This window comes from Nipponia nippon, unplaced genomic scaffold (genome assembly GCF_047370975.1).
Source record: "Nipponia nippon isolate SJK-2023a ecotype South Korea unplaced genomic scaffold, ASM4737097v1 scaffold_6, whole genome shotgun sequence".
NCBI classification, from domain to species: Eukaryota; Metazoa; Chordata; class Aves; order Pelecaniformes; family Threskiornithidae; genus Nipponia; species Nipponia nippon.
Window position 1 is genome coordinate 33,537,517 of NW_028262380.1, and position 21,796 is coordinate 33,559,312.

The 21,796-nt window shown below is 40.4% G+C and overlaps 1 protein-coding gene across 2 annotated transcripts in view; it reads right to left on the bottom strand.

Annotated features, from left to right (window-relative positions):
* MTMR7 (myotubularin related protein 7) overlaps nt 1–2,749 on the bottom strand; it is a 51,581-nt gene extending 48,832 nt beyond the window's left edge. Inside the window, exons 1-2 of one of the 2 annotated variants that reach the window (XM_087737670.1) lie at nt 2,565–2,749; nt 2,330–2,450 (exon numbers count right to left, since the gene is read on the bottom strand). In XM_087737670.1, coding sequence (XP_087593796.1) covers nt 2,330–2,353 — 24 coding nt within the window. In that variant the 5' untranslated portion in view covers nt 2,354–2,450; nt 2,565–2,749. Of the gene's footprint in view, nt 1–2,086; nt 2,105–2,329; nt 2,451–2,564 lie in introns of those variants that run through there. The other variant, XM_087737668.1, reaches the window with a different exon arrangement.
* Between the last annotated feature and the right edge of the window lie 19,047 nt (nt 2,750–21,796).

The window sequence follows — 21,796 nt, forward strand, 5'->3', positions numbered from 1 at the left end:
GATAAAGTAATTTTTTTGTACAGCCATGATCTTCTGGAACTTGCTTCCATGCAGTCTGTGGAGGCAGAGGGTGTCAGCATGTTTAGAAGGAGCTTTGGCAAACTCACACAGAGAGGTCCATAGAGACTAATCAAAATAGGAAGGGTTGGACCCTAATATAAGTGTGGATGCTGAGAGGGAGCAGAATGCAGCCAGGTTTATATGCTCTCCTTCTGCCCCTGTCAGGCACAGAGCAGTGACCTAAATGAACTACTGGTCCAACTGGTATGCAATTTCTTTCTGCTTTTTAATGACAGTTATGTTATATCAGATTTACTTTAATATTTATGAACCACCACTCACTACAGATATATTTCAATTAAAATAAAAAAAAAAACAATTGCCAACTCCTAATGGACATCGTGATATAGACCTTTTTACTGCCTTTTACTTGGGGCAGGAATTTTGTTTTCAGATATTAGTAAGTTTATTAATTTTCTAAGTATGGGATTTATCTTGATTTTCCATTTGGCTGGGTTTGCAAATCAAGGAAAGTGTCATTATTCTGAGATTAATACCTTTAAGGAGTAGGGCAGTTGCTTGTCAAATTTCTCTCAGCACAAAATTGGATGGAGTTGGGAAATCTGATACCACAGACTACCACATGATACAGTGAGAATATCCATATTCACATAGCTTTCCCTTACATATTTTCACATTGCTGGCATTGAAATCATTTAACATTAAATTCCAAATTATCAAAAACAAATTCAGTAAAAACAAAACCAAAAAAAAACCAACACTGTTCTGGTGGCTGATTTTAAGCAGAGTTTTTTTCAGCAATCAAATCAAAGATCTCAGTTCTGCTAGGTAACTGTAGGTACACTGACTTGCCACTGTATTTAGGAGTAACTGGAGAGAGGAAGTATTTCAATATTGACTCATGTTGAATGTTCTGGATTTTCTACATTTATGTAAGAAATTTTAAAGGATTTTTATATCACTTGTACCTTTAAATCATGCCTTCTAAACTGCTTTATTATATTAGAGAGATAACTTTTAGCATAGCTATAATGTAAGGAAATGCCAGGAACCAAGAATGCAGAATCACCTCACACTGAGTAAGATTTTCAGTGTCTTGAGTCATCAGTACAGTGCCTTCTCACAGTTGTTGGATACAGAAATGGGTTTTACATATGCATAGTAACATTTTAAGGACTTGCTTGTAGAAAAGCTAACAGATAATCTTCCATTGCCTGCAACAGGGACTTGCCTGGGCCTGCCATTCACAGCACATATAACCATTTATGTTTAGGATTTGTTCTACCCTTATTAATTTGTTTTCATTATTTTCCTCATTCTTACTTTCAGCATTCTTTAACTAATGGTCAGAAATGTCTGTTCAGACAACTTTCACTGATCATTTCCTACCTGCAGTAGGATACATCCTTACTATTCTGATGATCTTCCTTCCCACAAAGGCGAATAATAGATCATGAAATGACATGGGAGGAAAGGCAGTTGTTATAAATGTCTATCTTCTTAATATATTTGCAGCTTAACACATAAAGGCCCAAAAATCTAGGTGAAGCATGAAGAGCCCCTAATCTAAAATTCATGTCATCACGCTAGATAATGATAATAAACAAATAGGCACAAATCAAACACAAATAACTTCTTAATTGCAGGGGTTTGGGCTCATAAATAAATAAATAACATGAAAATATATCCCCCCCTTCAAATTAACATATTGCTTAGGTTAATTTTTTATGATTATTTTTAATCTAAATTTTCGGCGTTTCAAAACTGTATCCTCTTTTTTAGAGCAAGATGGCAATTTTGTTAACAAATACAGGCCTCATGCTTAGAAAGCCACATAAAAAGAATGATTACACTGGCCAAATGTCGGATACAAACACTAAACAAATTCATCACCGGGTCTGAAATACTGGGGTAAACTAAAGACATCTGAAAAGCAGGTAACACACCTCTCATTTTGGATACCTACAACTCATGGACAGCGTCTGCGTTAACAGGATGGACTGCATAAAAGGCAATTAAAACGCCCGATAAATCCTCAGCCCACACCGCAAAACAACGCGTTCACCTTTCGGCCTATTCGGGCGGATTTCATAGCAAACCGGCTGAAAAAAAAAAACCCGCAGCAGCCACGAAGCAGGCACGGGGTGGCTGCACAGCCTCACGCCCGCGGGGCCGGGGCTGAAGCCTCCTTCCAGCTGAAGCAGAAGCCGGGAGGCAAGGCGGCGGGGATGCTGCCGCGGCCGGGGCCCCGGGCGGCCGCTCCCCGCCGGCCCGGGCCCTGCCCCGCTGCCCGCCCGCCGGGACCCACCTTGGGCATCCGGATGTGCTCCATGGCGGCGGCGCCCCGCTGAGCTCCTCATGCACCTCCCGCGGCCGGCAGAGAGGCAGCCGTACGCACCTGGCCTCGCTCCTATTTTCTCCTGACAGCCCTGCTTTAAAAAAACAAATAAATTAAATTATATAATTTTATTTTCTTTTTCCTCGCGTTTTCCGGCGCAGGTAGGAAGGAGAAAGGGAGGATTTATTCACAGCAGATAACGTGCCCGTGTTTCGATGCTGGCAGGTCAGTGGCTGGCTCCACCTCCCCGGCAGCTGCCATGCTGCCCCGGCGGCGGGGATGCTCCGCGCCGGCCCCGGCCGCAGCCCGCGGGGACCCCGGTCCCCGCCGGCGGCTTGCTCCCCCGGGCACCGAAAGGCACAGCCTGGAGGTGGCTCTTCAGCGGTTTGCTGTCTTAGCTAAATTACATCGCTCTGTCCTTTCTTTCAGGGAAGATAAGATGAGAAACATAAAAGGGACCTCTGTCTGAGATTGCCTCCCCCTATTTTTTTTGTTCCCTGGCCCAGCGGGTGCTATATCTCAAAGACAAAAGCTGCACTTACTGAAATTGAAGCACAGAATTTTGTTTATCTCAAGCTCTGTCTGTCTGTTTTTCTACAATTGACGATTTTGCTGCATCCTCAGATTTGCACAAGGGAAGATTTTTTATGACGCACAATTTTCAGTCTTACGTCTGAAATTCCTTGTCCCATCTTTTGCCTTGCCTGGTCCAAAAGATGTGCTACCTCTTGGAGTAAAAAGAAATGCTACAGAGCTGGTTTCCCCAGCTTACCTGCACAAAGATGCAGAACAGGTATCTCTGACCTTGAATTGCTATCATATTCCGAGCAAAAAGAAAAACTTTCCAGTGTTTATGCCAATGTGCAAATGACTAGAGGTGCTAATGTATTATTTCTGATAAACCATAGTCTTTGAGGCTTGTAAAATGCCCAGGTGTTCTGTATTGATCCATGTATTCCAGCGACTCTTTAGAAATGGGGACTAGCCTCATCCAGGGATAGAAACAAACGTGGAGACCTGTCAAACCGCACAAAGGCCATGGCAAGAGCAGCAGAAGCTCCCTACATATCCTTCTCTTGCCTGCAGTGAACAGAGCATGCTTAATCTATTTTGTGAAAGCTAAAATATGGGCTGAAAATAAGATGAGGCCACCAAAAAACGTGACTGCATTTTACCCCAAGGGAAAGGGAACAACGAGTATAGCTGCACTGGCTCCACTGCTGCCAATGTTTCTCCAGTCCTGCCACTTTCTTGCTAAGGCATGGCTAGATCGTTCAGCATCATGAGGTTTCTTATGCCAGCAATTTGGTTAGAGGAGACAGAAGCTGCACTATCATGAGTGGAATATGTGTCATCCCTGGATCTGACCATTCTGCTTCCTTCCTGCCCTGTTTTAGCCCGTTTCTGCCCTCCTTTCTCTCATAGTTCAACTGCTGTTATTGGGCAGGAGTGGCTGGTATGACCATAATCCGCGACACCATCAACTGGATGAAAACTCTTCTCTTCTGGGAGTTTTTAATCGTTCTATTTCACTCTGTTCACTCAGATCTGAAATGAGGGTTGGAGATCTCATTTTCTCTTTGAAAATTCACTGGATCGCGTCCATAAAAGTGCATGAATTGCGTAAAGCGTGGACTTCACAGGACTCTCGATCAATGGCATATTTTGCTCTCTATTTTAGGCCAGAGCTATCAGAATCAATTAAGAATTAACCAAACATGAAATATGTTTCCTTTGTAGTTATGGTTAATGTGATTCACTGCATACATTATCATCTTTTGGCATTTGCTACTGCCAGTAAGTAAAGTTGGAAGAAAGCAGGGTTATCCTTTCAGTCCCCAGAGATGTTCACTGTTTCTTTGGTACATCTTGTGATTCATTAGAGCCAAGTTCAAGACCTGCTGTTGATGGCAAGAAGACTCTCAGACTTAAGTGAGAATGCACTTTATCTCTGCTTCACATTCATCAAGAGCTGGAAAACTAAGACATTGCTCAAAGGAGACTGTGTAGCTATCAGTTCTCAACATCCTGCCAGTTTTTGACCTGTCTTGGGCTGGTAAAATAATTAATGGGCAAGAGCAGCTATAAACAGAACTCGGGTTTAGATAAAAGTTATGCCTACTGTGATTGCCATGGAAAGCTGCAGTAAGCACAACCTTCTAAAAATTCTCTAACATTTTTCATTTGCATTTCATGCTCATGGAAACTGCTGTCTTAACAATCCTGGAAATGAAATCCTCTGTCCATAGTAGAGGTACAGTAAGGGTAACAATAGAAAATAACACTCCATAGTCTACTGCTCTGACTCAACTAAGGTGTAGGGGCAGGGAAATTAACTTGCCATGCCTCCATAGGTTTTGACCTGTCTGCTGCAACTGCCAACAAAGTTCTTGATTAATGTCACATGAAGAAGGCCAGTCACTGAGGGCTAGAATGATACCAATGTATTTATTTTCTATATCCATAAGCAGTAGAGTCAGCTTTCAGCCTCATCCAGTAAAACATGAAAGCACAAGTTTCACTTCCAATATGTAAAAATTTCGGTTATATTCAGTGGAGTCGCCTGAATGCTCAGACATTTTGCATCTGTTAGTATCTACCCAGGTAGGCCTGGATTTGAATCATCATGTTAGATCTGGAAAGCTTTATAGATTTATTTGTGTTTTACAATTATATTTTACTAGTTTAAAGGTGGTTTCCTGTAGGCTGCATTTTAATGAAATACAAACACAAAGAATAAATTTATGAAGTTGTATTAATACTTATTTTCAAGTGTAGTCTACAGATGGTCATTCAGATTTATAGACATATATAAAATACTATGATGTAGGGAAGAAATGAACTTGAAATTGGTGGTATAACAACTTTGTTGCTGGGACAACTACATCCAGCACAACGGAGTCCTCCACCTAAAGAGTCTGGTAGGTAGGATGAAGACGTGGAGGTTAGGGCAGCCCATGATACTGTGGGCTAAAAGCAGACAGTACTGGTTTGAGTGCAGCTCTGGGTTTGTCAATAAGGGATGGAGCAAAAAAAACCCGCAGAGGTTTCAGTGGCTTCTCACCAAGGAAATGCTTCTGCACTCAGTGCTGGCAAGAAGTGGTTTGTGGGCAGCAGCACTTTCTCCTGCAATTCAGCATGCAGGTCTCTGTGCATTATTTCTTGAAAACAACAAACCAACCAACCAAACAGGATTGCCTCAAAGTCACCTGACTTTTTATCAGCCTGCTCCTAATGGAAAAATCCAGCAAGATCCATGGCAAAGTAGACTTTTTATATTAGAAAAAAGGGAAACAATACTGGTTTTTACCATCAAGTAAAATACATTAATATGTTCTTGAAAATTATGTGTCTACACCTGTAATGCACTAAAGACTCAGAATCATAGAATCATAGAATCATAGAATCGTTAAGGTTGGAAAGGACCTCTGAGATCATCGAGTCCAACCTGTTAACCTAACTGCCTGGCCCACCCCTAAACCATGTCCCTAAGCACCATATCCACACATTTTTTGAATACTTCATCATGTGACTTGTAAATTGGTAATTATGGATTAACAATACCATAATATACATTTTAGGCACATCTACTTTGTAGTTTGAAAATTCTTTTCTTCCTCTATTTTCACAGTGCTTCTCTACTGTTTTAACCCCTTCATAAGGTAACAAATTTATAATTTCTTATTTCCTTTTGTCAGGGATTTTCACACCACTTTTTAAATGATGAAGATTAATGCTTCAGGAACATGCTAGTGGACATACTATCACAGCTTTTTGAAATACAAATGCCAAAACCCCATAAATTCATGTTTATTTATGTCCTTGCAGCAGTCTGTTACAGGAGCTGTATGGCCTAATACAGATCAGCTTCTCACCTTTTTTAAAATCCCAGTGCATGAGAACCCTAGGAAGACCCACAGTGCAAGGAGGTTGCTGAAGAAACAAGAAGCCTTTCGAAGAAGGTTTTTAGCAAGCCTCTTTCCAACACAAACCCACATTAAGAGCCTGTGCCCTTAGCAGGCACTGTAGCTTTGCAGATGAGCTTTCTTTCCTGCCAAGATCCCGGAGAAGAGATGCTCCAGCCCTGCACTACCGTATGTATCTAATACAGGGTCACAGTATGGCTGAAATGAAATAACTGTTGCCAGTGCAGCAAGGCAGAGCACTAGCTTGTGTTTCCTCCTTCTTGCCTCGGCTTCCAGCCCTGCAGCTCCTTCTGCCTATGCTCTGGCTTGGTTTTTATCTGGCTTTGGTGTTTGTAAGTCAAGTGAGCTTGCTGCACTGTTCACTTTGTTTTGGCTATCTAGTTTTCAGTTATTTTTGTGTGATGAACTGGCTTCCCATGTGATGCAGAGGCAAGGGGGCCAGCTGAAAGTGAGCGGTGACAGTGAGCCAGGTGAGTTAAAGGGTAAAAGGGGGAAATGAAAAACGCAAGAAAACAAAGCCAGAAGAGTTGGGCTGGGGGCTGGTGAGGCGGGGTAATCTAACTCAGTCAGGAGACATGGCAGGCGTTCATAAACTCTAGCATCAAAACTCCTGTTCGCCTGTTACCTATTGCCACTACTGACAGCAGCCAAACAGCCAAAGGTGCAAATGCACACATGCAATTTGTAGGTGTCTTCGTAGTGTTTACACCTAGGATAATCAGTACCACGGATTCAGAAACATTGTGTCTGTTTATATTTGTTTCATAACTTTTGAACTTTTCCAGGGAACACGCAAGTTTCTCGCAGCAAATGCACTTGGACACACGAACTTCTCCCCCAGTTAACCTAGCAGGAACTGCATGTGACAAGGTAAAGGATGCAGGGAGCAGCTTTCACTTTATTGTTTAACTCAGCTAACTGTTACTAGGTTTGACCTTTTAACTTTTCCTTCAAGAATTACTCAAAGCAGTCTTTGATTTTACCTTGTTATAAAACATTGTTGTATTGTTATAAAAGCAAAATTATGCAGGAAAGAATACCAGCAGACTTCTGGAAATAGGAATGGTTTTGATCCTATTCTACAGATAGACAAATTGATATGATATATGATACATGATATCTGGCCAGATCTAGGATAACTGGCCTGAAATGCATAGTAGAGATATAAAACATAAAATTCGAGAACCATTGAGGATATACGTCCAGTTACTCACATAAGGATTCCCCCAATTGAGGAAACTGGCAAGATTTTGGCAAAGTGATAACCATCTGTTAAATGAGAACATTTCAACAAGATTAGAATAGTTAATCCAGTTACTCTGAAAATGCTGCATTTTTCATAACAAAGCATGTTAGGACAACCAGCTGGAGAGTACAGTGTCAGGAGGTCAGCTGTGGTATACTTGAGCTAGTATATGTCATACTGCGTACAGCAGTTAAAGGAAAGTATAGCAGTTAAAGGAAGGGGTCAGTTATTACAACAGGGACCGTAGGGGAAAAATGGAGAGAAGTGCTTCTCAGTATAGCCAGCAGAGAAACAGACTCTTCCACAAGATGGTTCAAAGCTCCTAAACTCTTAAAGTAGTGTAAATACTGCCTAGAGATTTACCTCATTCTGCAAATCCATATATATAGATATTTCTACCTACAGTCTTTTGCCAATTAGATAGTTCAGTGAAAAGCAATTGCTTCATCTTGCCCTTTATTGCTTCTCAGCAGGACATTGCTGTAATGGATGACTATACGGGGAACCTGTAAGAGAGCCCCCACCTCCCCCATACATTAGCTATGCTTGAATGTATCCAAGCAGGTCTGCTCCTAAGTTAAATCTCCAGCTACGTAGAGAAACTTAGAAGAAAAGCTTATTTATTAGTTTTTAAAAAACTTACTTTTCATTAAAATCTAGCAGAAAAATGTGTTTCTTCCACTTGAAAATGGAAATTGGATATTTTGCAAGTGGCTTTATTACAGAGACAGGTATCAGCCACGAGTGACAATGAGTAATTGAATTATCTTTGAGAAGTGTTAGGAAGCTGTCCTAGCTCCTAGAGACTGATGTAGGGATTCTTCAAATTCTAGCACCTGTGATACTCTGACTACCTTTACAATATCTCATCCAGAATCTCAGGCAGGAAATATTCCCTTAACTGATATTAAAAAAAAAAAAATTAAAAAGAAAATAATGCATTTTTATCTTCTGAGGCCCTTTCCATTGAAACATTCAGTTACAGGCTCAGCAACAATGTGAGAGAAGAAAATAAGATTACTGAGTTCAAAGTGGACTGCAACTGTGTGTAGTCTGAAGCAGCATTGTTCAATGAAAAATAAAATCATGATAGCAAGGCAGCTTCCAACATTTTCACAAAGAAAATTTTCTTAACCTATCGGACTGTTGTAATGGTCTACCTAAAGCATTTTTCCCAACATGAAGAAAAAGAAATGGACATGGTATATTTGGGTTTAGGAAAAAAAGAACAGAGAAGAAAGAAAAAGTGGATAACAGAGGAAATGTATCCCATGGTCTTTGTATAAGAATCAGCTAAAGCTATGTTTAAAATACTGAAGAGTTAGTTTATCTTGAAACTTCCCATTGACCTATGATAATCATAGTTCAGTGAAGCAAATGTGGCCTTTTCAGTGATGAGATTTACGCATGAGTTTGTGATGGCAGTAAATTATTTTCCATTACTCTCCAAATTTTACAGAAGCTCCAATGCTATATGTAGGGAAAGAAAAAAAATGTTTCCCAAAAAATACATAATAAAAACTTCAACAAAATGCCGCTTCATATCCCAAATTCACACCATACGAAAGCATATTTTTCAGATAAATAATTTGTTTCTCTCTGTACTTTAAAGGGAAACCTTAAGACTAGGCTTTTTTTTTTTTTTTTTTAAATAAACTGCTAAAGCAAAACACAATTCTTTGAATGTCTATGCAGAACAGCTGAAACTGATGTGATTCCAACCATCTTACTGACAAGCAGCCGTCACAGTAAGTGGCCACAATCAGTTTTGGCTGACTCGTGCTTCTTGAAATCCTTCTGAATCTCAAGTGATTGCCCTGGCCCCTTATCTACTGTAGTATTAAGGAGATAAGCTGACACTGTGAAAATTGTCATCGAAGCCTGCTTACTAACCTTCTGTGAAAAGGAGGTTCAGATTACACGATAATCTTTCAGCTACTGATAAGCAATTTAGGTTTTGAGAAATAGCTGATTAAGCAAGGGTCATAGAAACCTCTGTGTTTAGACTGAAAGAGTGTTATGATTGAATTCACATGTGCTTTTCCAATATTTGTCCAATTTTATACTTGAATTCACTTTGTTTCACTTTCACCTCGTCAGTATTTTTCAGGTTCCACTACTGCTTCTTGGGTTTGGGAAAAAAAAAAAATTTTGGGGTGGGTTCTGAAGAAAGTTTGAACTGTTTCTGGTGTTCCTAGGCTGAAAACTCTGAGGAAATGTCTTTTCTCTAACTCCTGAAAGTTTCTTGCCCTGTGTAGTATTAGGTTTATGTTCTTGATCTCTGACAATTATTTTCATGGGTTATGCTTGAGAAGACAGTGTTTGATGTAATCTGTTCCCAGAGTGGAATGTCCAGGGTATTGTTCCAACATACTTTTGCTCACTGGTCACAGTCAGCGTGCATGAATTATCATGGCTGAATGGTCCCCATCTGAGTGGAAAGGATGCAATCTCTAGAAAAAAATATGTATGAGATGAGATGTATCATTAACTGCAGATAGCTACAGATATGGTTGTACATAACTGTCCACTCTGAGGTTAACGGTTAACTAATTTAATGATTATAGTCAACACATAAAGTGTATGTCTACACTGTATTTTAGCTGCATGCTACAACATGAACCACTGAACTGAGCGAGTTGTTTCTTGCCAGCTTACATCTCTAATGCTGATTTACATCTGTACAAGTCTCAAGAGAACCATCCACATCCTACTGGCTCAATAGCTATTCCATGGTCTTGGTGGCCACACAGGGCAGATCTCTCTGCGGCTATGCTTTCCAGCCATCTGCCTCGTGCACGTTTTATGTCACTAGGTTATGTAAGAGCAATACTCCAGAGCCTCGTCCTTTCTAGTCCTTTCCTCTGCCTCAGAGATGCTACTGCTCGCTGGTGATGTTTTGCAAGCCAGGCTATGGCAACTGTCCTGATGCTGTTGGACCATGACAAAGGGGACCCCAACACATATCCAGATTTGATCATCATGCAGAATGTCGGGTCCTGGTCTGGACTTTCGTTGGAGTCCACTGTGGTCTCCTCAGAGTCAGAAAAGATTTTACCTCTATAAAGCTAGGAATGGGACTGCATCATTGACTATCGGGAGGCAGAACTTGCAGATATAAAGGTTCATATCTGAAAGCCTCTATTTCTAGTTATCGCCTGCCCTTCAGCACCAATACCCTTCTCATCATTTATCTCTGGAAAAGAGGGTGAACATCAGTTTGTAGACCTTTTATCTCTGGAAAAGAGGGTGAACATCAGTTTGTAGACCTTCACTACTGCCCAGTTATGCTTTTTGCTGGCTAGCCAGTTTCCACAATAGTGTGGTCATTGCCAGTGTGATCATCATCGGCAGCTCCTACTATCATTTGGTCAGCATTGGCAGCATCCCCAAGAACATGGCGACTTTCAGTCATTGTCAAAATTCACAGCGGGAAAATCTGCAATATTTACATTCTCACCCATGTTGTCCCCACCTAACCAATGCATTTATAGGCTTGTGATGGCAAATCTTCTGAAATTTTTAATTTTTCAAAGAAGCTGGCACCTTCTTCCCCCTGGGGTACATCAGCATCCAATGAGCTAGCCACTACTTGCAGCATAGGTCTCCCTGCTACAGCAAGGGTATTTAGACAGCCTGCAAGCTTATGGCCAACTTCCTCTACAGCCAAAAGGGAGCATTTATTCCAGCAGTATACTTTATGCTGGGGGACTCTGAAGGATAAACTATGTGCTGGTAGTCCAATGCCAGCAAAATTACACCTGCCTGATGCACTTTATCTATTGCTGCTTATCAGCCTCAGATGTCTCTTCCCAAGGGGCTGCCCACAGCTGAATCTTAGGGCAGGAGCATGCCTAAGCAGAGTATATGTCCTTACACGCTCCATAGTATAAGACAATACTACTGCAGAACTTAGTCACAAAATAAAACTTTACGATGTTTGGTACTTGCATAGCAATACTTCGGCCAACATGGCCAGCAAGCAGTGTCAGGAATGTAATACCATATTAAATATTAGTTTAGTCAGCAGAATTAAAGAAAGATGGAACCAAACCATCCAAGTAAAATAAACAAAGGCCTATGTGTCCAATGAACAAAAAAAGGAAAACAGAAACTTTCTTCTTGAAAGGATTTAACTAAGTCTTACGTCCTATGTGGCTTCCAAACAGCTGTACTTCACTCAGTTTGGGCTGTGGAGTGCACGCTCTGGCATTGCCTCCTCCCCAGCTGGTGTGCGGTTAGGAGCTTGTAGCAAAGCTGTCTCTAGATCCTTGAGGGCCTGAAGGATCTGGTAGCTGCCCCAAGAGGAAGGTGAACATGAGAACAGATTAAGAAATTGAACCTGATGTGCCTTAACCTGCAGGGTCATGAAACTCCTGTGTCTCCTCCACCATGGCTTTGATCTTTTGCCTTGTCTCCTTCTCTTTGGCTTCTTTGTGAATCTTCACCATGAGTCACCACACTTAAATTTTCATCCCATCAGTGTACACACTGGTAAAGATGTGCCATTTGCCTAAGGAAGATCATCTGCTTCCATAGGGCCTGCTCCTTCTTTCAGTCGAGGTCCTTCCTTCTATAAATCTATAGAGGGTGCTGTCTGGACAATGCCATCCCTGCCATGCCCATCAGCAACTGAACAGAAGTCATGCAGCGGATAGAAGCTACAGAAAGTGCTCAACATTTTTCTGGTGAACTGTCAATGACACAAGGACTCTGACAATCTTTGAGTGACCCAGCTTTGGATTGAGGAATTTGCCAGTGTGACTGAACTGCAGGCAGATGTTTCCCTTGCTTGTAGGACTATGGGGAAAGATATCCCTGACTTAAGCCCCCAGGAAATGTTAGTGAAAACAGAGCTGAAAAGAAGGAGAGGTGTTGCAGGTGCTGCTTCACTGTGTTTTTACTCATAAGCAGAACACATGGCATTCCTTCCACTTGTAACCGGTGTAGGTTTTTTCCATTTATGCAAAGCTTTCTTCCATAATCCCAAGGTGCAGTGTCACTTTGGCAGAGGAAAGCACATGATCAGGGTGGGGGGACACATGCATGCATATATGGACCATTTTTCATTAGGAAATTACCAGTATGACTATAAACTTCATGATAGTTGACACATAGCCAAGCTGACAGTGCTCTATAAAGCACAATAAACTGCCATTAAAGACTCCTGTTCTCCTATGTCAACACGATGTATATAGAAGAGCTAGTCCTGGAAGCTGCTTGAGGTATTCATGCCCTGCCCAGCAAAGGGTGCCTGTCTTTTCTGCTTTCTGTCCTTCCTGGTGTTGCAGGGACAGTAGCTGGGGAGGAGGTTAATGATTCAGCTGCTGTGATAGCCTCTCAAAGTTGAAGACATCCCAGATGGGCCAGAGTTGTGAGCCTGGACCCTCACATAAAGATCAGGTGGTAAACCCTCTGACGTAGTGTCTTCCATATTGCAGATATGGTATCACAGCTTCTTGTGCTGTGAACATGTTTGGCAAGTTGCCCCAGGATACCTGCTATGGTTCCTGACCTGCCTTTCTCTTCTTCAGTGTGAATCAGAACACCTTGGTGAGCCTGACATACCCAAAAAGTAGAAAGCTATTTGGCTGTCTCCTGTCAACAACTTCTTCAGCCCTTTCCTAACCCAACTGAGTAACTATGTATGTGAGTTTTTTTCTACTCCCCAGGTCACTTTTCTGTGGCCCATAGGCATCTTCTTTCTTGCTGAGAATGAACAGCACAGTAAAGGGCCAAATCCTGAACTGGCTGCTCTCTGGCATGCAAAACTTTTAAGTTTTTTAGCATGTCGTTTGGTGGTTCTCATGAGGAATGAGGGCATCTCAGGGATTTCCTGAGAACAGAATGCTCTGGGAAAATGTTGGGACTGTTTCAGAGGGGAAGAGAATAGCACTCAGCTCATGTTTCTCCACTGTCAAGGAGCGCTCCACTACAGAAATTTCCTCCCAGGAGTCCCACAGGGAGTCTGAGGTGGACCTAGCTCCACTATCTCTGACTACACCTGATGGGCAGGGGAAGAGGGAGGGAGGAAGAAAGAGCAAAACAAATTGCCAAATTGACAAGGTAGAAGTACTTTCGTGGACTGGTGTTCAGGGAACAGATTCCCTGCCTTGTTGTTTCACATATGCTGAACTTCAGAAATGTCTGTCTGTAGTGTTCATTACATATTGTTACATGGAAAATAAATTTCAGAGAACAAATTCTCTAAATCTCCAAGTGTACAAGCATAGCTTCTGTATTACAATCTCTGTGATCTTAGAAAATATTTATATTTAACTGAATTATTTGAAGTCTTAATCTTACTGTTGTATCTTGCAAGAGGGAAAGTTCAGCAAGTGTTTGCAATCACGCAAGAAAATACTGGGATTCAAGATAACGTCTCTCTTAAATGTTTTGGCTTTTGGTGTTCTCTTTTCTTGGCAAGGTGTCTACTTTTTGTTGGACAAGCCCTTCACTGGTATACTTCCCAAAGCAAAAGAGCTATTAATTTCTTTCATATTCCAGTGACTTCTAAAATTTTCATCCTGAATTCTGTATTTGTGGAAAAGTATAGTTATTTTGTTTGTTTGGCTTTTGTTTCTCTTCTCAGTGTAATGCAGAAATGGACAAAAGAAAGGTGAACTAGATGAGAGAAACACAGAGACAATAAGAAATATCTCCGATATGTGGAATTTATAAGAGCCACAAACATCAGAAAATATATTTTTAGGAAAAAAGCTCCAGATATCTGATGGTTAAACATTCATTTGTCTTGAAACTTGAAAGATGCCAAAGGTCTCTCTTCAGAAGTGAACTTTTTTAGCATGATAGTAAAAAAAATGTTAAATTTAGAAAGATAAGGGAGCCCTCCATTGATTTGCCCGAGACTTAAGTGAGTTGATCAAACAGTGCAGAAGTGCACTTTTTGGGAAGACATGATGTTTTTGCTAGATTGTCATCTGTTAACACCCAAGTATATTTTTACTGTGAAGCATAATACGTCATTGTGACTTTTTTGTGACCATTTTAATGTGACCACCAGAACACAAGTTTTGGTAACTGATAGGAAAAGGTAAGCGGAAGATAACGATCAGCAGATGCCTAAATGAAACTACACAGAGTCTTCATTTCTATTGTCTGAATCTCTTTTCATATTTGATATTGGCAAATATATTACAACAGTATGTTTCCCAGTTAAAAAACAATCAGTCAAACAAAGCCCTTGAGGGCTTATTTAAATAGAAATATGTGATGTGGATTTAGTAAAGTAGAAATCCAAGGTCTGTGTAATTTAGAACCTTGTGTAATTTTCCAGTTGTTACTGAGAGAACACGTGGTTCTCCCTCACAACAGCGACCTTGGTTAGGTTTTGATATGGCAATAACTGTAGGCATAAAACATAATAAACTCTATGCCCCATCATTTCTATAAAATAAAATATTCACAATCTACACTGACTTCCATCATAAACTCATTTTTCAAGCATTCTTTATATTAATAATTCATCAATTGATTCTATTTGCCATATGATCCAATACATTACTATTAACATGAGAAAGTAAATTGCAAAGTAAATTGCAAAGTAAATTACAGAGTAGAAGGTTGGATTTTTTCAGACCTTTGAGAAGTCCACTTGTTGGTTCCAAATTCTTCTCTGTTTTATGCTCTTTGTTGATATATATTGAAGGGATTAGGAATTCTGTCTGTCATCTGGACAGCTTAACAGGTACTCAGAAGTTGTGCAGTCAGATTCTCCTTTTCCTAAATGGCTTTTGTATTAACTAGAAACAAATTATGGGATTAACTGACTTCTGAACCAGTAACGCTCTGCACTTGAAAAGCGTGATAGCTCCCTCTTCACCAAATGAATAGAGGAGTCAAGTTGCAAAAACTAGTAAGGTGCACTGCTATCATGGAAACAAAGGCGCAAGTGCTAGAACTCTTCAGAAAAAGGTACGCTGAAGTAGCATTGTCCAGCAATAAAATGTCCACATAGATATATGTAAATCATACTGCCCGAGGCCAAGCCCTGCTCCAAAAATTGCTGTGGAAAGTCAACATACCAAACCTTGCTGTTCCCCAGGTTTGAGCAAAAGTGAGCAAGGAGGCATACAGATTTTCTGCTCCAGGGTGTGACAAGGTTATAGCAGAGAGTGCTTCTCATAATTTGGTCCATAGTTCTCTTCTTACAAGCATACTAAGGTTTTACACCACCTTGGTAACTGCAGATCTTGGAGCAGGTATTTTAAATACTATAAAGACAATGGAAGTATGCCCTCCCCCTATGAAACTCCCACCGAGTTGAATAGGTCCAGGATTCCACCCAAGAAGTTGATTTCACAACACGGAATTAAATTTAGATTTCTACTTACAGGTTTTTTGACAGATTTCAATGCTAGATATTTGTTGGAGCCTGGTACACATTATGATTTTTTTCCCCTGAGAATTTACAGCTGTCATATCACTCAAAGGATGGAGAACACAGTAGTCAGAGATAACCAGTTAGTATATCAAAAGAATAAAAAAATTATATTTTGTTTCCCCATGCTGTAAAATGCATTATCTAGTACTCTGAATGCTATGAGGCTTTTTTTAAAATTTGCATTTAACAAGGCAGTTTAAGGCACAGCAGTTTTCACGTGCTTGTTCTTACTGGCACTGGTGTGTGAAGTAGCTGCTTTTTCTCTGTGTGACTTTTCTGATCTGTACAACTTGAGACATTCCTAGTTTTTAAAAAGAGAAAACTGGTAAAAAATAGCTATTTTTCAGATGTTTTCTGCCACCCTTTCTTCTCTTGAACCTAACCTCTGGCATAGAACTAAATAGCGGCAAGTCTGAGACCTCTTTTTAAAAACATCTTGCTAAAATTAGCATTATTTGGAGGGTGCGAATGAGAACATGATGAAGGCTCCTATTCAGCAGAAGGAGTCATAACAAATGCATCAGAGTATTGTTGGAACGGAGTACAGCAAAGTCTCCTCCAAGTTGTATTTTAAAAAAGACAAGACCTATGTTAAGTAATGCTAAGAATAGAAAATATGTTTCTGTTATTGTTGCTGGATGATACATCGTATAAGGCAGCTGCAAGTCTTCACTTCTCTGAATAATCCCACACCGTCCTTCACCCTAAACTACTCTTTCCCTTTTAATGGAAGATATTATTTCTTGGTTAAGAATCTAATTCTGGAATACACTGAACTCACTCAGACTCAAGAAGCTTTAAATGGGAGGTTTAAAGTGGGTCAGCATTTTCCAGGTGGTGTGCAGCACCTTATAAGATTGAATCCCAGATAAGAGGTAATTTTTCTTCTCTTAAATAAGTTTGCAATTAATATGTCTATTCCATGAATGAAAATTTCTGAGTTGGTAACTTTAGTGTTATGATACATACAGTCTTTGACAACTGTACCTTTTTACTAGCTGGTTTTACCTAATACCTCTTACAGTGAGTGCTCAGTGATTGAACCTCATTCTTCAGTCTTTGCATGTTATGAGTCAGAACAACGACTTTCTCTTTGTATCCTTACAACATGGGGGGTCAGCAGTCAAAACTCTTTTGCTTCTGTTGTCACTCCAATATTCTTTTCTTTCCAAAAAAAGAAAGAAGAAAACAAAGGAGAGATGGAATTTGTTTTCATTAATTCCTAACTTGCAGCAAATCATTCCATGCCACACTTCACACAAGCCCACTTTAGGCCCAGGACTTCAGGGGCCGAGTTGGAAAGCTCCACAAGTACTCAATGCAGGCTGGAGGATCCATTCAGTGCATCTAAATTACACTGCTGCGCTGACTGATGCTCTAGAGGAGCCAAGAGAGGAAGACTAGCTAAGTTAGAAGCCTGTAGTTCTACAGTGTGAATGTCCCACGTACTGTCCCCTGTAGCTTAAGAGAGGAATAACATCCATCCACCTCTCGTGACACTGCTAAATCACACTCCTGTGAAAGTATTCTGATAACAAGCTAGGCAAGACTTGGCATCAAATTCAGGGGGAAGCTACACTTGCAAGCTGGAGTGACAGTGACAGTCTGAGCCACTTTTGGATGACCTTCACCACTTTCAGATTTCTCTGAGAGGAGCTGGCTCCCACATTGCACTGCCAGATCCACCCCCACCCCCATATGTGAGCATCAGTCCCTGTGGACAAGACGACTGACACAGCTCGTAGAGGCTAACTATTAATGTGCAGTAACACTTCTGGCTTCTATACCGGGCATGGGAAAGTCCACGCTGAATAGACTGATGTGTTGGAAGTGTGCCTAGCAATACAGAAAGTCTTAAATTTTTGTTAGCTTTTTTATTCTATTCTGCTTTTTAGCATTCTTGATTCTTTGGCAAATTTCTGTATACTCTGATGGTAGATTTTTCCCACAAAACTGGAGCGTTATAAAAAGTGTAATGGGCAGGAATTGTACCTGGTCTGATTTTCAAAGGCAGGCAGTTTTCCTCACTAACACCTCAAGGCAGTGAATGTGGTGATGGGATTTGGGAGGTGGGTGGGTAGAGGAGGGAGGGAAGGAGGGGGAGAGAGACACAGAGAGATACACAGAGAGAGACAAAAGGGCAGAGCCCTGAAAGATAATTTGGTTCCCAGAAGTTTTGGCTGCTGGGTAGAGGAAGCGAGAGCCTCACCTGAACAACAAGCTGCAATGTGAGTACAACTTCTACTAGAGACCAGAGAATCTGCACACAAGAGGTGCTATAAATGTTTTCGAAGCAGGAAAAGCCACACTCTGTACTCACAAAGCAGGAACTCCTTACAGAAATACAACTATAATTAATCAGCTACTGTGAACTTAAAGGCTTACTGCAAATTTACACCCCGAGAGTTGGTGGCTATCCAGGTGTCACAAGAGAAGAAAGCACTGATCTAGTGATATGGGTAAACAGCTGGCACTTGGCGAGGAAATTTTGCCAAATTCTTGGATGCAAATATTTTTGGTGCTGACATAATGCCTCCTTTTCACTGACAGAGAATGGTCAAATTCAAATTTATGCATTTCAGTGCTAGAAGTTATAGATAGTTTGGTATGGGACAGGTTGTTGACTACCACTAAGAGTAAGTGTTTGGAATTTACCTATTCAGTACACTCCTGAACCTGAGAGAGTTCAAAATCTAGCTTGATGCTATTTGGCAAGAAGTTACTAGAAGAAATATGGTCACAAAAACATCTTCTCTGCCACCAAACCTCCTGAAATCCTATCACTGTGGAATGACAGCAGGAATACAGAAGCATCACACTGCATGGACAAGGTTATAAATGTACAACCTGAAGCAGCATTATTCTTTGTGCTCTGAGAGGGCCATGAAGAAATCCCAGTTTATGGCTTTTTAATACGTGGCTATCAATGTTAGTCTCCTGCAAAATAGCACATTGGGGGTAATTTCTATAAATGTTAATAAACCTTTATAGCATCTTAGCTTACTTCTTAAACACTACTGAGTGTCATACAACCCTGAGGGCATTTGGCTGGGTACTCATCATGTTTCTGCATCTGAGTCCCATTGACAGTCATAGATTCCACTGGCTCAGTCAGATGTTGTCTTATTTTAATTGTTTTCATTGTTCCCTCCTCTCCTCACCCTCTCACATATTTCCTGGGTGTGGGCTTTTTTTCTTATAATCCATTTCAAAGAGTACTAGTCCCTGTAGGACCAGTGACTTTTCAGATTCTCCAGTACCTGAGGTACACCTTTTCCTAGAGCTACAATCCTGGAGGATTCAGGATTTACAGTTCACCTATTTAGTGGTACTTAACAGTTAAAGTAGATAAACACAACCTTAAGGATTCCAAAACTAACCAGTCCTTACTTCACGTAGCATCAGGGATCTGCAGATATAGAACACAATGCTGTCTGTATTTCCTGCCTCTCCTTCCTCACCATGGCTGAGCACTCTTTTGACTCCAACAACATTCCTCAGAGCAATCCAAGATCTCTCTTCCTAAACATAGTTACTTTTTTAAACCAAACAATACACTTTCTTTCTCTCTCTACTGCAGCTAGCTTCCCTTTCACTTGAGTGGTGCCAGAGTTAAAACTTAATGTCTCCACTATGAAATCCTGTTTCTTTTTCACTTGCCACTACTCAGGCTTTCTGTAATGTTTTCCTACCAAATTTCTGAAGTTCTGTTGTATTGAAGGTTCAGTATTAACAGTCTGAACTCTTCTTCCATTATTTTGGCATGTACTCACAATTTCTCTCTCTAAGCAATCTTGTCTGAATGTAGGCTTCAATCATCCACTTGTCTTAAGGTCCTCCTGCTTGAATAAAAGACATAAAGATTTAACCACCCTCCATTTTTCATACTTCCATGAGCCAGCAGTTTATAATATATGAGAAATTTCCTGCAAATCTGAAATTGCATGTAAAATGATTAAATCAACTTCTTGAAACTGTAGTTCAGACACAAAAAAGCCAATGCAATCCTGGTTTGAATTCCATGTAAAAATATATGAAGTATTAGTGTCCTGTACAAGGCCCTTGTGACCTCCTATATGAAACAGTCTACAGTTTTGTTCATCCATATTCAAGAAATAGGAACTAACCTTGAATGGGTGTAATAAAAGGCTACAAGTTTGATCAGGGATACAAAAAACTTACCACTCAAGAGAAGACTAAAAGTTCTTCACTTATTGAGCCAGACAAAATGAAAGTGGAGAGAGGATATGTTCATTTCCTGCAAACATATTTGAGGAGGAAAGGGAGAAGGAAAGTTATTCAAGCTAGAGGATAGTATTGGCACTCAAAAAAAAAAAAAAAAAAAAAAGAGTATAACTTGTCTATGGATTCACCTGAGGTTGAAACAGGAATATCTCCAAACATCAGAGCAGTGAGGTTCTGAAATACTCTGCCAGAGGGATAACTTGGAGCTTTTGTGCTCTGGTGACCAAAAGGCTGCTTATATGGATCTGGTCGCGGGGAGCTGTTGTGTTGCATCATGTAGCCTGAAGTGTCTATCTTGAATCTCAGTTTTATGAAAATTGCATAAATTCAGGATTTCTTAGGAAAGAGAGAAGTCAGAAGTTACAGGGATAGGGTTGTACCTTTTCTGACCTGTACATCTGCAGACATTTACTAGTGGTACTACAACAGCTGTCTGACTACAAACTGCACCTTAGCTATTGCCATTAGCTTTTGCTCTAGAAATCTGCTATTTTTAAGCAACCTGAATACCACAAAGCTCGGGACTGGAAGACCTTTAACACCAGGATTAATAGGTCATCCTCTATATTAGCTCTGACGGTGAGCAGTGATCAAATCAAATTACACTGCAAAGAATCGCTTTTAGACCATTACAGCCAGTGTCCAACAGTCACTTGCAAGGGTGCTAAGTTCTATGTCTTAAATAGCATTTAGGGCCGAGCTGCTAATCCCAATAGTATACTGTTGCTATAACCAGTTTAGTTCTGTTCTGTGTCGGATGTCTTGCTTCTTCGGGTAGTACTAACACAATCCCTTTTTCTTGCACTCTTTCTGTTGGGAAATAAATCCAATCCATGTGTGCTCATTCTTATAAAAAGCATACATAAAAAATAAAAATACGCATTGTCTCTAAATCCTTGTGCTTAGGCCTAACGTTTCCCAGGCAATGTTACAAACATAGACAGTGCTCTCCAAAACTATTCTAGTAATTAAAAATATATTCACCCTTTGAGAAAAACAAAGGACTGAAGGGGACCTTCTGGATCATCATGTTTAGTCCCCAGCTATTGTGAACTACTCCACCACATGATCTTCATATATTCAGCTAGCTCCATTTTAAAACCAGTTACTTTATTTCCCCCCTCCACACCACTCCTACAAAGAATTAGATACTGACTCATATGTCCCAGCCAACATGTATTCATGGGCTTCTTGTGCTAATATCTTTTGCCAATCTAAACAGTTTCTCTCTCTTCCCAAAATTTACCCTTAGAAATATATGCTGCAATCATATCTCCCATCAGCCTTCAATTTTCTAGGATAAAAACTTTCCTTTGGGAGTATTTACACTACAGATTGTGATACAGTATATATACATCACAAGGCAGATTTTTATGAGGGCAATCTTCCTGTGACAGCTGGCAGCTCTCTGCAGTTTCTTTGTCTACATTTCTCTTTGCAGTTTCCATATATTTAGTATGCTTACTACATTGTGTCTTGTGCATCAGCATTTTAACAAATATAAAGATCAGCCAAAGAATAAGAAATAATAATGCAAACTTAGATATACACAAATGTATTATGCAAATACATATATATTTTTGTGTTCGTGTGCAAGTAAAGTTCACTAAGTAATT